Here is a 14,910-nt window from a genome sequence, read left to right as displayed (position 1 = left end):
CTCAAAGACTGTGTAATGCATTAATCTGTATGAGAAGTATGTAAGACAAGCTTTTCATTATATCTTGGTGCATGACAATAATAAACCAGTTCCAAATTCATAGTTCTCACTAACGCAGCATACATAAATACCCTCGAGCTTATCTGGGAGTGATGGTAGATATGTTTAAGGCTGAGACTGGTAAGCCTGAGACAGGTCAAGAACTTGAGGGTTATGGGGAACTTGACACAAGAGGGGAATTGAGGCCAGCGTAGAGCAGCCATGACCACACTGAATGGCAGAGCTAGCTTAAAGAGCTGAATGGCCTACCCCTGCTCCTATTTTTTTGTGTGAATTTTCTTGTTCTTCTAAATTAATAGGACAAGATTTCAGGGGTGAGTTATCTTTCTTGCTTTTTTTTCTTATATCCATAAGTTCTCAGGAACAATGAAATATGAACATAGGATATAAGATCTCAGAGTATTTTTGATTGTTCATGAGGAAGATTAATGAAGGAAAGGTGGTGGACATTGACTTTAGCAAGGCCTTTAACAAAACCCTGCCTGAGAGGCTGGTCCAGAAGTTTAAGTTGCTTGACATTCAGGATGAATTGGATTTATAAATGGCTGTGAAGAAGGCTATCAAAGCAGTCAGCATAACCTGGATCAGCCGGAAAAATGAGCTAAAACTAGCAGACAGATTTTAATGCAGACATGTTTGAGGTGTTTCACTTTGGGAAGAAAAACCAGGGTATAGAAACATAGAAAATAGGTGCAGGAGTAGGCCATTCGGCCCTTTGAGCCTGCACCGCCATTCAGTATGATCATGGCTGATCATCCAACTCAGAACCCTGTACCTGCTTTCTCTCCATACCCCCTGATCCCTTTAGCCACAAGGGCCATATCTAACTTCCTCTTAAATATAGCCAATGAACCAGCCTCAACTGTTTCTTGTGGCAGAGAACTCCACAGATTCACCACTCTCTGTGTGAAGAAGTTTTTCCTCATCTCGGTCCTAAAAGGCTTCCCCTTTATCCTTAAACTGTGACCCCTCATTCTGGACTTCCCCAACATCGGAAACAATCTTCTTGCATCTAGCCTGTCCAATCCCTTTAGAATTTTATACATTTCAATAAGATTCCCCCTCAATCTTCTAAATTCCAGTGAGTATAAGCCTAGTTGATCCGGTCTTTCTTCATATGAAAGTCCTGCCATCCCAGGAATCAATCTGGTGAACCTTTTCTGTACTCCCTCTATGGCAAGAATGTCTTTCCTCAGATTAGGGGACCAAAACTGCACACAATATTCTAGGTGCTGTCTCACCAAGGCCTTGTACAACTGCACAATGTTGTTATACACAATGGATAGTAGGGCACTGAGGTGTGCGGTAGAACAAAGGGATCTGGGATTACTGATCTATAACACTTTAAAAGTGGCGTCACGGCTAGATGGCCTTTATAAATCAGAGCACTGAGTAGAGGAGTTGGGATGCTATGTTGAATTTGTACAAGATAGTGGTAAAGCCAGTTTAGATTGTGTGCATTCCTAGTCAACCACCAGCAGGAAAGATATCAATAAGCTTGATAGAGTACAGAGAAAATTTACAAGGAGGTTGCTGGGACTTGAGAACCTGAGTTACAGGGAAAGGTTAAAAGGGCAAGACTTTATTCCCTGGCATGTAGGAGAATGAGCAGAGACCTTATTGAGGTATTTAAAATTGAGTGGCATAAACAGAATAAACAAATGCAGCTTCTTTCCCTGAGGCTGTGTGAGACTAGAACTAGATTTCATAGACTTTGAGTGAAAGAGAACCTGAGGGGAAACGTCTTCATTCAGAAGGTGATGAAAACATGGAACGAGCTGATGAAGGGACACAGACCGAAACATTCCCTTTCATAAATGCTGCCTGACTTACTGAGTTCCTCAAGCATTTCGTGGGTGTTTCTCAAGACTTCAGGAAAACCAGTTAATGGTGTTGTTGAGTCCATGCCAGGAATATTGACTGCAGTTCTGGTTACAATAAAATAGCAAGGCCATAAGTAAGCTAGAGAGGTGGTAGAAAAGTTTCACTAGGATGTTTCCGATGGATCCTTCTGAACACACTGCTCTCTGCTTTTCAACTTCCACCAGGCCATTGTCACCTGACATTATTAAGATTATGGATTTCCCAACCACTGCCACCAACCTCATAGTTCACTCACCCCGCACCTCTTGTTTTCACTTCCGACCCAAGATCCACAAACCTGCTTGTCCAGGTAGATCCTTTGTTTCTGCTTCTTCCTGCCTCACCAGACTTGTATCTGCATACCTCGTCTGTCTTATCCTCCCTGATTCAGTCCCTTCCTACCTATATCTATGACACTTCACAAATTCTTTGTCCTTTTAATGATTTCAAGTTCCCTTGCCCCAATCATCTTATTTTTACTATGGATGTCCAGTCCCTAGACACCTCCATCCCCACCAGGAAGGCCTCAAAGCTCTGTTTCTTTCTGGACACCAGACCCAACCAGTTCCCCTCCATCACCACTCTCCTTTGTCTAGTAGAACTTGTCCTCACTTGCAATAATTTCTCCTTCAGCTCCTCCCATTTCTTTCAAACAAAAGGTGTAGCCATGGGCACTTGCATGGGTCGCAGCTGTGCCTGCCCTTTTGTTGGCTGCATGGAACAGTCTATATGTTCCAAGCCTACACTGGTATCTCTCCCAACTTCTCCTACATTACATCGATGACTGTATTGGTGCTGCTTCCTGCACTCATGCAGAGCTCTTCGATTTGATCAACTTTGCCTCCAATTTCCATCCTGCTCTCAAATTTACCTGGTCCACTTCTGACACCTCCCTCCCCCTTTCTTGATCTCTCTGTCTATCTCTGGAGATGGTTTATTTACTGATATCTTTTATAAACCTACTGATCCTCACAACTACCTGGACTTCCCACTTATTAAAAAAAAACCCTTGTCATCCCCGTGTCTCAATTCCTCTGTCACACCTGCTCTCAGGAAGAGGGTTTTCATTCCAGAACTAAGGAGATGTCCTCCTCCTTCAAAAAAAGGAGCTGCCCTTCCTCTGATATTAATGCTGGCCTCACCCGCATCTCCTCCATTTCACACGTCCACCTTCACCCCATCCTCCCACCACTCAACCAGGGATAGGATTCCTCTAGTTCTCACCTACCACCCCACCAGCCTCCACGTCTGGCACATAATTCTCCATAACTTCTGCCATCTCTAACAGGATCCCACCATCAAGCACATCTTTCCCTCATCCCACTTTCTGATTTCTGCAGGGATTACTCCATACATGACTCCCTTGTGTATTCATCCCTCCCCACTGATCTCCCTCCTGGCACATATCCTTGCAAGCGGAACAAGTGCCACGCCTGCCCCTACACCTCCTCCCTCACCACCATTCAGGCCCCAAACAGTCCTTCCAGGTGAGGCGACAATTCACCTAAGAGTCTGTTGGTGTTATCTACCCTATCCAGAGCTCCAGGTGTGGCCTCTCGTATATCGGTGAGACCTGATGTAGGTTGGGAGCCTGCTTCGCCGAGCACCTACGCCTCATCTGCCAGAAAAAGCGGGACCTTCCAATGGCCACCCGTTTTAATTCAGCTTCCCATTCCATTCCAACATGTCAGTTCTTGGCCTCCTCTACAGCCGTGATGAGGTCATTCTCAGCTTGGAGGAGCAACTCCTTATATTCTGTCTGGGTAGCCTCCAACCTGGTGGCATGAACATCAATTTCCAGAACTTCCGGTAATTGCACCCCACCTTTCTCCTTTACCATTCCCCATTCCCATTTCCTTGACTCACCTTATCTCCTTACCTGCCTATCACCTCCCTCTGGTAGTCCTCCACTTCCTTTTCTTCCATGGCCTTGTGTCATCTCCTATCAGATACCTCCTCCTCCAGCCCTTTATCTCTTTCACCAATCAACTTCCCACCTCTTTACTTTGCTCCCCCCTCACCTATCACCTACTACCTTGTATTTCTTCCTCCCCTCTCCCCACCTTCTTGCCCTGACTTGTCATCTTTTCTCTCCAGTCCTACTGAAGGGAGTCAGCCCGCAATATTGACTGTTCACTTTTTTCCATAGGTGCTGCTTGACCAGCATTTTGTGTGTGTTGCAAGGATTTCCAGCATCTGCAGACGTTGGAACTGGAGGGCTTGAGTTAGGTGGAGAGGTTATTTTTCCTGGAGTGAAGGAGGCTGAGGGATGACCTAGAAGAGGTTATAAAAGCCAAGATGTGGCATCAATAAGATGGATTGTCAGTCTTTTTGCCATGATAGCAGAGTCTAAATTTAGAGATTTAAGGTGAAAGGGAAAAATAGTAATGGGGCTGAGGGGCAGTATTTACCACACAGAATGTGCTTGGTATATGTAGCAAGCTGTTGGAGGAAGCGGTAGAGATGCATACAAATTTGAAGTTGAAATGGCATTGGGACAAGGTAATGGATAGGAAAGATTTAGGCACTACTTTAGGGGAATATGGAACAAATGCAGACAAATAATACCAGCTTAATCAGCATGGTCCAGTTATGCTGCATATCTGACTTCAATAGGCCTTTGATAAATCTCCACATGATAGGGTGGTTATGGAAGATTAGGTCACATGGAATTTAGGTGGTGCTGGCTTGATACACAATTTCTTTAATGGTAAAAAAACAGATGGTGATGGTGGAAGGCTGTCTCAACAGATGGAGGCTTGTGATTTGGTGGAAGCCTGGGGGGGGGGGCATGATGAACCCAGTTTTGCTTGCCATTTTTATATCAACAATTTGTATGAGGATATACAGAGCATGATTAGTAAGTTCACAGATGACTCTAAAATAGGGGATGTTTTAGATTATCAAAAATTACAGGGGAATCTTGATCAGCTGAGTAAGTGGGCCAAGGAATGGCAAAAGGCATTTTACTCAGACAAGTACAAGGCATTGAATTTTGTGAAGTCAAATGCAGATAGGAATTTCATATTGAAAGACAAAGTTCTGGGATGGGAGGGGATGTTACTGAACAGGGGGACCTTGGAGCACAAGTACAGGGTTCACTGAAGTGGAGTCACGGGTAGGCAGATGAAGTTTTTTGACCCACTGGCTTTCAGAAGTTGGAGTGATGGTATAAAAGTTGGCAGGTCATGGTGCAGTACAGGTTGATAATGAGGTTGCATATGGAGTATTACGTTCAGATTTGGTTGTCTGATGTAGGGAAGATTCTATTAAACTGTAAAGAGTGCAGGAAAGGGTTACAAAGATGCTACCAGGCCTTAAGTCACTGAATTATAGAAGCTTCGACAGGTTAGAACTTTGTTCCTTGGCCTATAGGAAACTGAGATGTGATTTTATTGAGTACAGATAGGATGAATGTACTCATTTGGTTTCCAGGGTATCCAGAACTAGAAGTCATAGGTTTAAGGTGAGAAGGGAGAGATTCAAGCAGAATAAGAAGGGCAACTGTTTAAATCAAAGGTGTAATCTATGTAGAATGAGCAGCCAGAGCAAGTGGCAGAGGTGGATACAATAACAACTTCTAATAGCCAGCTACATATCCAATACATGGATTGGAAAGTTTAGAAGGATATAGGTAAATGGTATGAACTTGAATGGGGTATCCTGGTTTGGTCAAATTCCATGCTGTATAACTTTATGACTCTATAAATCACAATCATGTGGCTTCATAATTAAATGCTTAAAAATCAACATTGAACAACTTGCCAGTTTTCCTCAAGCCTTATAGTCTTGAGCAGAAACACTAGACCGCCATCACTATACAAATCCAATCCTGCTCTTGTCCATCATTCTACAGACGTCCGAAATAATTTTAATTACCATTTACAACCAACAACATTGTAAAAACGAAGGTACATTTTGCATCAAAGCTAAGTGCAGAGACGTTAACAATTTGACAGTGGAATTTTAAAAATATCCAAAGCAGAATCAGGTTTATTACCATTGATTTATATGATATGAAAGTTGTTGTTTTACGGTGTAGTACAACACAATAAACATAAATGACTATAAATTACAAAAAAAGTAACTTGTGGGGGAGAAAAAGGAGTAACAAGGCAGTTCATGGACCATTTGGGAATCTGATGGAGGGGAAGAGGCTGTTCCTGAATTGAGAGTGGGGCTTTAGGTTCCCGCGCCACTTCCCCAGTGGTAGTACAGTGAAGAGGCAGCGATGGATGCTGCCTCTTGTCCTCAGTAGAGGGAGTGTTGTGCTGCGATGGATCTGGCTGAACCTACAATCCTTCAGCTGCATTCTGCTTTGGAGCCTCCATCACAGGCCATGATGCAACCAGTCAGAATATGCTCCACTGAACATTAGTACAAATTTGCAAGTCTACGGCAACATCAAAATGCCTAATGAGGCAGAGCTGCTGCGTGCTCGTTTCTTGATTGCATCAGTGCATTGGGCCCTGACAGCATACCTGCCAGCATTTAAGAGGGCTCCAGACCACCAATTGATTTGCCTAAAACTAAAGGTGACAATGAAGCATGGACGTGCTGGAAGGTGAGATTAAATGTGGATGGGTGATCGTGGTACACCGACTAACCTGTTTCCGTGCAGACACGAGGAAACCTGTAGATACTGGAAATTCAAGCAACACACACAAAATACTGGTAGAATGCAGCAGGCCAGGTAGCATCTATAAGAAGACGTACAGTCGACGTTTCGGTCTGAGACCCTTCATCAGGACTAATTGAAAGAAGAGATAGTAAGAGATTTGAAAGTGGGAGGGAGAGAGGGAGATCTGAAATGATAGAAGATGGGGGGATGGTGGGGAAGGATGAAGCTAAGAGCTGGAAAGTTGATTGGCAAAAGGGATACAGAGCTGGAGAAGGGACGGGAAGCCTAGGGAGAAAGAAAGGGGGGAGGGGAGCACCAGAGGACGATGGAGAACAGGCAAGGAGTGATTGTGAGAGGGGCACAGAGAGAAAAAAGAGAAAAAGGGGGGGATAAATAAATAAGGGGTGGGGTAAGAAGGAGAGGAAGGGCATTAATGGAAGTTAGATAAATCAACGCTCATGCCATCAGGTTGGTGGCTACCCAGCCAGTATACAAGGTGCTGTTCCTCCAACCTGAGTGTGGCTTCATCTTGACAGTAGAGGAGGCCAAGGACAGACATATCAGAATGGGAATGGGACGTGGAATTAAAATGTGTGGCCATTGGGAGATCCTGCTTTCTCTGGCAGACCGAGCGTAGGTGTTCAGTGAAATGGTCTCCCAGTCTGTGTCGGGTCTCACCAATATATAAAAGGCCACACCAGGAGCACCGGATGCAGTATACCACACCATCCGACTCACAGGTGAAGTGTCGCCTCGCCTGGAAGGACTGTCTGGGGCCCTGAATGGTGGTGAGGGAGGAAGTGTAAGGGCAGGTGTAGCACTTGTTCCGCTTACAAGGATAAGTTCCAGGAGGGAGATCGGTGGGAAGGGATTTGGAGGGGGGGGGGGGGAACGAATGGACAAGGGAGTCGCGTAGGCAGCGATCCCTGCGGAAAGCACAAAGGAGGGAGGGGAAGATGTGCTGGGTAGTGGGATCCCGTTGGAGGTGGCGGAAGTTACGGAGAATTATACGTTGGACCTGGAGGCTGGTGGGGTGGTAGGTGAGGACAAGGGGAACCCTATCCCGAGTGGATCCCAGGAGGATGGGGTGAGGGCAGGTGTGCGGGAAATGGGAGAGATGCGTTTGAGAGCAGAGTTGATGGTGGAGGAAGGGAAGCCCCTTTATTTTAAAAAGGCATTTCCTTCGTCCTGGAATGAAAAGCCTCATCCTGAGAGCAGATGCGGCGGGGACGGAGGAATTGTCAGAAGGGGATGGCATTTTTGCAAGAGACAGGGTGGGAAGAGGAATAGTCCAAGTAGTTGTGAGAGTCTGTAGACTTACAGTTTCCATGCAGTGTGACTCGATGATTCTATAAACAAAAAATGCAAGGCTATGTGTCTTGCTTTACAACTCGGGGATGCCATCAATCTTACGTCTGCAATAAACACTAAGTAACGCGTGATTTCTCCACGGAGAAATGTGTGTAAACTTTTGTTGACTCTTCCGGCAACAGGACACCGATGACTCATTCTGGTCGGCACCGAAACTACAGTAGTATCAGGTTAGCAAAACCATTTCAGGAAAGTAAGGTGCAATATTGCTCGTCAGAGTTGGAACCACCCCTAATGTCGCCTCACAGGCCACGTTCACCGCCCCGCCCCGTAAACACCTTCATATATAGCCCCGTGAGACAAGCGCCTGAAGTTGGGCTAGTTACTTCGGATCGCACGGAAGTTTGGATTTTGAATTAAGGCCGCACCGGAGCTATTTCTAGAGGATGATTTTGGCAATGTTGTTGGTGTGGGCATTGCTCATTCCTGTTTGTCATACTGATGGTAGGTACAGGGAGGGAGTAGTGGGGTGGGGGTACTGCTGTACGGTTGGGGAACGGGCGAACGTGGTTGCAAAGTTAAAAGATTTCGATCATTACTAATTGGGAACCAAATGGTTTTCTTTGCCGCGTTCGAGAGAAAGGTGGCCAATGCAAGAAATAAATGAAGCCTTTTTCGGTGTTTGTATTATCCTGCACACACGAGTTCTTTATAATGGAAACAGTGGCATTCTGCACCATGACGTTGAAGACGGGCTATTTTCTTTTAGTGCCAGTGCTCGAAGTTGAAACTCGACTACATTCGGTGATCTCAACGGTCGGGTTTGCTATTTCAGTTGTCTCGACTTGCAATAAAAGTACACGCCCTTTTGCAGTAACGCCAGCGGTGGGGGTTGGGGCATGAAACTAAATGCTGGATTGTTTTCTGGTGTTGACGACTCATTACCTTAAATCTCTTTTCAAAAAGCAGGTTGTTTTATAAATTAACATAAATGCAAGCAGTTGGGTGTTAGCAGATGTGAATCACTGAATTCAAGGGCTTCCTTACCCTGTTGGTCTTGTGTAAGACTTTTAAAATGGCTTTTTATGACTTGTAGTTGTAAATGTTGAAAATTTGCTCCGTTGTCTTAGGTTGGAATCCGGCAATATGCTTGGCAAACTAATCTAAATTATTTTAATCTTTTCTGCTGTCTCAACTTTTTAAATCGCTGCTCACACGCTTTCGTCATGACTGAGCAATTTCACTTAGTTTTGTTGGAGAATATCAAATGCTGTCGTAAATACTTTAACTCATATTGGCCAATAACTACCTTGCAGTTAATATTTAATATCTGTAAAAAAAAAATCTGCACTTGAGAGTTGAGTTATTTCACAAGACTGGTGCAATAGAAGTTTTAAGACCGATGGTGATGTGACATAGTTCAAGAACAAAATTCAGGGGTAATAAAACAAAGCACAAAGTATGATTCTTGTTGTAGGATGATGGGGGAAGAGGGATAGGAAAACTGTTCAAAAGATAACGAATTAGGGGTGCTTTGTGACCTGGGCGTAACTTGAGCGTGAAGCCATTAAAATGAATGGCAGTGTAAGTCGGAGGCTTGGTGAAAGTTACAGTTGGAGAAGGAAAACATTGAGTATTTGTATTCCCCACTGTGTGGGGGGTGGGGTGGCATACCTTTCCTTAACGTTACAAGACTTAACATTAAGCTTTAGTTATTTATTCGTCTATCATTCTTGTAACCCCCGTCTTCAAGAGAATGTCCCGGTCTGTTCGTTTAGTACCCCAGTGTTATTAATGCGCAACACAATCAAGGTCCTCCACTACTCAATGGAAAGAAATGGGGAGGGGAATTAACATAGCCTTTCACGGGGTCTCTCGCATAGATTGAAATAGTTTGAGGATATCAGGCAGCAAATGTAGATAGCAAATAGCATCTTTTCTACACTATTGACTGGCCTATCCTCATGTACTGCCTGATGTGGTTCTGGCAATTTTGACTTTGTTTCAGAATTTGAAACAGATTTTTAGTTTAGTAATTTTGGGAAAATTTAAATATGCTCATGATTCTTTTAATTCCACATAATGAGATCTTTTGCAAAAAAAAGACAGCTGTTAATAACAAGGATAGTGCAGTGGGAATTCTGCACTCAATGAGATGGGAAGAATCATGGAAGATGGAATTGAATGCAAAGTGCGAAGGAATGAATTTTGAAAGGGGAATGAGCTATTGTGCCACTTCTACAGATAGATAAAGATGGCACAACAAACTAAATCTTGTTATATGGGTGAATAAATTATGGAAAGTTGTGCTCAGATTTTTAAGTCCCAAAATAGTATAGAAGCATTTGAATAAAGATGTGAAATTTTAGTTGAGCAGAATGGAGCTTTATCAAGATATTGTGAGTTATGAGGGACTTGAGTGATGATTTTCACTAGTTTTGGGATCAACTGAAAAAGGAGTGCATGTTATTGCAAAGCTGCAAGTGATTCAGATATTCCAATCATTTCCAGAAATCAGCAACATAAAAGACCCTTTATACCTGTTTATACCTTTCTAACAGCTGTGATGTGTTTGGAAAGGCCAGGCTTGCTTCATCCCTGTTGCTACAGGAGTTCCTTGGCTTCATTCATATCTGTTTAGCTGAGATGGTTTGGATGAGTCATGTTATTTCATCTGTACTTAAGTTTCATGCTGTTTTGCTAGAAAACACTGCTAGCCAACATGTACTGTCAATAATAGTACATTTGTTGGTATATTGCAAGTTACAAACACTGCACTATTTCTATGTATTTAGCAATGTAGCAATGCTCAGAAGAGTTACTTCTGCCCTGAATTTTTCAATGCAATCATTGCTGATCAATAGCTTTACCCCATGCCTTCCATAAGATTGATTTGTATCTACAAATATTTCAAATATTCAGCCATTTGGCCTCTAAGATTTTAAATGAATTATACAGGTTTAAGCAATCAAATTTCTCGTCTTTGTCCTAGTACTTTGCCCCATATCCTAAGACTCCACCCAGGGAAAACACCTGCTTCACTCCAGTCTATCTGACTCCTACAGAATTATTTCAGTTGTAATCCCTTTCATTGTAAATTCCATGGATACAAACAATTAACCTATTTTAGTTTCAAAAGACACTGCTGCCAGTGCAAGTACTAGTCTGTTGAATCTGTTACACAAGAGACCAAATCTACACAACATTCTAGCCACTGTTTAATTGCAACAAGACACTCTTCTGTATGCAAATCATCTTGCTATAAAAGACACCATGCCACATGCACTCTTGACTGTTTGTACCACATGCATTTTTGCTTTTATTAATTGATATTCAAAATTTGTGCTCTTGTATCAACCCTTCCCAATATAATACCATTTAATAGTACTCTTTGTTTATCCACAAGGTGGATAACATTGCTCCTCTGCTGCCTGGCCTGCTGAGTTCCTCCAGCATTTTGTGTATGTTGCTCCTGTACATCTTGTGTTCTGACCCACCTAATCTGGCTTTAACTTTTAGTCTTTGGATGCACTTTAGTTTGCAAACCTAATCTGTTTAGTGCCATAAACAAATTTCTGTATTTTGTTCCTTTTTGAAAATCATTTAATTATGAGTAGCTGAAGCCTAATGGCTTGGGACACTCAACTCATTGCCACTTGCCATCCCAGAAAAAAATCTAATTTAACTTTGTATTACCTTGTAAACAGTAGTCGTTTTATTAGGTACAGCAGTGGAACTTTGGTTTTCTGCTGTAGACCATCCACTTCAAGGTTCAACTTCAGCATTCAGTAATGCTCTTCTGCACAGCACTTTTGTAAAACGTGGCTATTTAAGTTACTCATTTTATCAGTTTGAACAAACCTGGCCATTTTTCTCTGACCTCTCATTAACAAGGCTGCTCACTAGATTTTTTTTGTTTTCACACCATTCTCTGTAAACTCTAGGCTGTTGTACATGAAAACACCAGGAGATCAGCAGTTTCTGAGATACTAAAACCATCCTGTCTGGCACCCTAGCTCTATATACAAAAACACTAAAGAAGGCCAGGCAGCATCTGTAGGGAGAAGCGCTTTTCAACGTTTTGGGCCGAGACCCTTCGTCAGGACAAACAAAGGAAAGATAGTAAGAGATTTGAACGTGGGAGGGGGAAATGCAAAATGATAGGAGACGGGAGGGGTGAAGCTGAGAGCCGGAAAGGTGATTGGCAAAAGGGGTACAGAGCTGGAGAAGGGAAAGGATCATGGGATGGGAGGCCTAGGGAGAAAGGGAGGGGGAGCACCAGAAGGAGATGGAGAACAGGCAGAGTGATGGGCAGAGAGAGAGGGAGAAAAACTAAATATATCAGGGATGGGGTAAGAAGGAGGGGCCCCATTAACGGAAGTTAGAGAAGTTTTGTGTGTTTGAATTTCCAGCATCTGCAGATTTCCTCATGTTTGCTTTTGAAGTATAAATAAGACTAGCTTGTATACATACTGTTCCAGATGTGGGGTGTCAAATTGTGTGTGAATTTGTCAAAATTTTTTTGCATTTATTCTCCATACTGCTAATAATGAAGTGTGTGTGTCTTTTGTACCTCAAACCAGATCACAATGTTACAATATTTGATTGCTTTCTAAAATGTGTCTTAATATTAGGCGAAAAGTATAATTTTTAATTAATACAGATTAGAATTAACAATACTCTTTTAATTTTGAAGGTCGAAGCTTTATTGGCAAACCTACTAATGACAGTGACCCTCATTCTCCCTTCAGCATTGATGAGTTTGCTGCATCTACTCTGACCAGTGGACTTACTACAATCTTTTTGCCGTTGGTCTACATCATCGTGTTCATCATTGGTTTGCCTTCAAATGCCATGGCACTCTGGGTCTTTGCCTTTCGAACGAAGACTAAACATCCAGCATCTATTTACATGGCTAACCTGGCTATGGCAGATCTGCTGTTCGTTATCTGGTTACCCCTGAAAATTGCATACCATTTGAATGGCAACAATTGGATTTTTGGAGAAGGAATGTGCAAAGTGCTAGTTGTGTTTTTCTATGGAAATATGTACTGCTCCATTTTATTCATAACTTGCCTCAGCGTACAAAGGTACTGGGTTGTTGTAAAACCAATTTCTCAGGCAAGGAGGAAGAATAAGATTGCTTATGCTGTATCAATTTTCATTTGGATACTGATTGTATTGGGCACAATGCCATTGTATTTAAATATTCAGCAAACAGCACAGATTACTAACCCTAACATTATAACCTGCCACGATGTTCTACCAGAAACAAAGCTTGCCACTAGCATGTTTGACTACTTTTTGTCTTTGGCTATAGGGATATATTTCTTCCCAGCAATATTGACCTTAACTGCATATTTATTCATGATCATAACATTGAAAGCCTCAGCTGGTGAAGATAACATCGGGAAAGGGCGCAAGAGAGCAATTAGTCTGATTATCACTGTTCTTGTAATGTATTTAGTATGCTTCACTCCCAGCAATGTTGTTCTTATTGTCCATTATTATTTGATAAAATATAATCAGAACAGCAATATTTATTCTCTTTATATTATAAGCCTTTGTTTATCTAGCATAAACAGTTGCATTGATCCCTTTGTCTATTACTTTGTTTCCAAAGACTTCAGGGATCATGTTAAAAATACATTGCGGTGTCGTAGTGTCAGAACAGTTAGAAGCATCCAAGCTTCCATTGCTTCCCTAAAATATTCCAGAAAATCGACTTCCTATACTTCAGCCAGTAAAGATCATACCACAACAAGCAACTGTTAAACATTAGCGTGGATGCACAGCTTGATTACATTGTACTTACAAATAAATGAATTTTCAGCAACTGGATTTTGAATGAATTGAGTATTAGTCCAATTTGGAAGTAACTGACTGAAGCATTAGAATTGTAAGAAATTTTATTACTATTTATTGTTCAGTGTCTTTGCATGAAATAACTGCTGTAACTTTGAGCCATCCATATTTTATGCAAGTACAATTTCAATACAAGTATGCAAGGTGTACTGAATTTTTACATGTAACATTGTAAATCCTATAACTGTTTATTTTGAGAATTGTTGTTTCAATTGTCTAGAAGATGTATATATTTAAATTGTTTATATTTAAATATTTTGAGTTACTGTATTTTCATATTTGATGTTGGACTAGAATGCCAACACTGGCTTTTAAAGCATGTATATAAACTGACAAATGCTTTTTTAAATACTAGTTTAAGCTTCATTTTTGTTTTTAAAAAGTAATAACCCACTTAGTATGTGAAAGAACAATTTGTATATCCTTAATATAGTAGCTGTGAAAATGATTAAATAACATGGTTTGAATCTAATCTTAATATGTAACCCGTAAAAAGCTGTTTAACTTACTGTGAGGCATTGAATAAATATTTTTAAGTTGTGGTGAAATTCATTGTTCAACACTTTACTCAAAGCAAGTTTTAGCATTGATGTTTTCTAATTGCAAGTCTCAAAACTAAAGACAGTTGAGCTAGCCTAACTCCATACTAGATTCTGACATCTTTACTGACTTGTTTGTTCACATACTTGGAAAGTTGCACAAAGGACAAAAGTAGTGTAAATCCAAGTTATTTGAGGAATACCCTTGTACTTCAAAATTGTATGCAGTTGATTCTGGTTAATTGGGACACAGCAGCACCAAGTACATTTTGCTTCAATGGCTGGACTAATTAGCAGAAGTTTCATGGAAATATCTTAAGTCTTCTATTTAATGGTGTAACAAATTGATCTTTAAATACAATACAGAGCAGATTAGAATACTACAAATACCAGTACAGAACAACAAAACTGCATTGTTCTAGTTATCAACAGATTGACTGTAAATGAACAAACCGACAGACACCTAGTGGAGATAATAGACTGCCTCCATACAATGCTTTTGACAATTGCATCCTCCATATTTTCATTATTCTTTCTTACATTTAAGACAATTGAGCACCTTCAATTTCTTCTTTGCTCCTAACTTGTAGTGAAATAGTTTCATTTTCACCTCCTGTCATTAAGAAATGGACCTAAGTCCAAATGCTTGAA

The 14,910-nt window shown here is 41.6% G+C and overlaps 1 protein-coding gene and 1 long non-coding RNA gene across 2 annotated transcripts in view; one reads left to right on the top strand and one right to left on the bottom strand.

The window, feature by feature from the left end:
• Window positions 1-8,071, bottom strand: part of LOC132396707 (uncharacterized) — a 62,276-nt gene extending 54,205 nt beyond the window's left edge. Inside the window, exons 1-2 of the long non-coding RNA XR_009513083.1 lie at window positions 7,866-8,071; window positions 6,531-6,673 (exon numbers count right to left, since the gene is read on the bottom strand). This is a non-coding gene — a long non-coding RNA (uncharacterized LOC132396707). The remainder of the gene's footprint in view (window positions 1-6,530; window positions 6,674-7,865) is intronic.
• Window positions 8,072-8,201: 130 nt separating this feature from the next.
• On the top strand, window positions 8,202-14,268 carry LOC132396706 (proteinase-activated receptor 2-like). Its single transcript, XM_059974512.1, has 2 exons — window positions 8,202-8,359; window positions 12,552-14,268. The coding sequence occupies exons 1-2, from the start codon at window positions 8,302-8,304 to the stop codon at window positions 13,628-13,630; spliced, it is 1,137 nt and encodes a 378-aa protein (XP_059830495.1). The 5' UTR covers window positions 8,202-8,301; the 3' UTR covers window positions 13,631-14,268.
• The last annotated feature ends 642 nt before the right edge of the window (window positions 14,269-14,910 follow it).

The sequence above is a fragment of the Hypanus sabinus genome, chromosome 7 (genome assembly GCF_030144855.1).
Source record: "Hypanus sabinus isolate sHypSab1 chromosome 7, sHypSab1.hap1, whole genome shotgun sequence".
Classification (NCBI taxonomy): domain Eukaryota; kingdom Metazoa; phylum Chordata; class Chondrichthyes; order Myliobatiformes; family Dasyatidae; genus Hypanus; species Hypanus sabinus.
Note: the sequence above shows the minus strand (reverse complement) of the source record. Positions and strands in the feature narration are given on the sequence as shown.

Excerpts from the sequence above, each read along its gene's own strand:
- LOC132396706 (XM_059974512.1), top strand. The coding sequence starts at position 8,302 with ATGATTTTGGCAATGTTGTTGGTGTGGGCATTGCTCATTCCTGTTTGT. Across the intron at positions 8,360-12,551 it reads TCCTGTTTGTCATACTGATG|GTCGAAGCTTTATTGGCAAA; the intron begins GTAGGTACAGGG and ends TTAATTTTGAAG.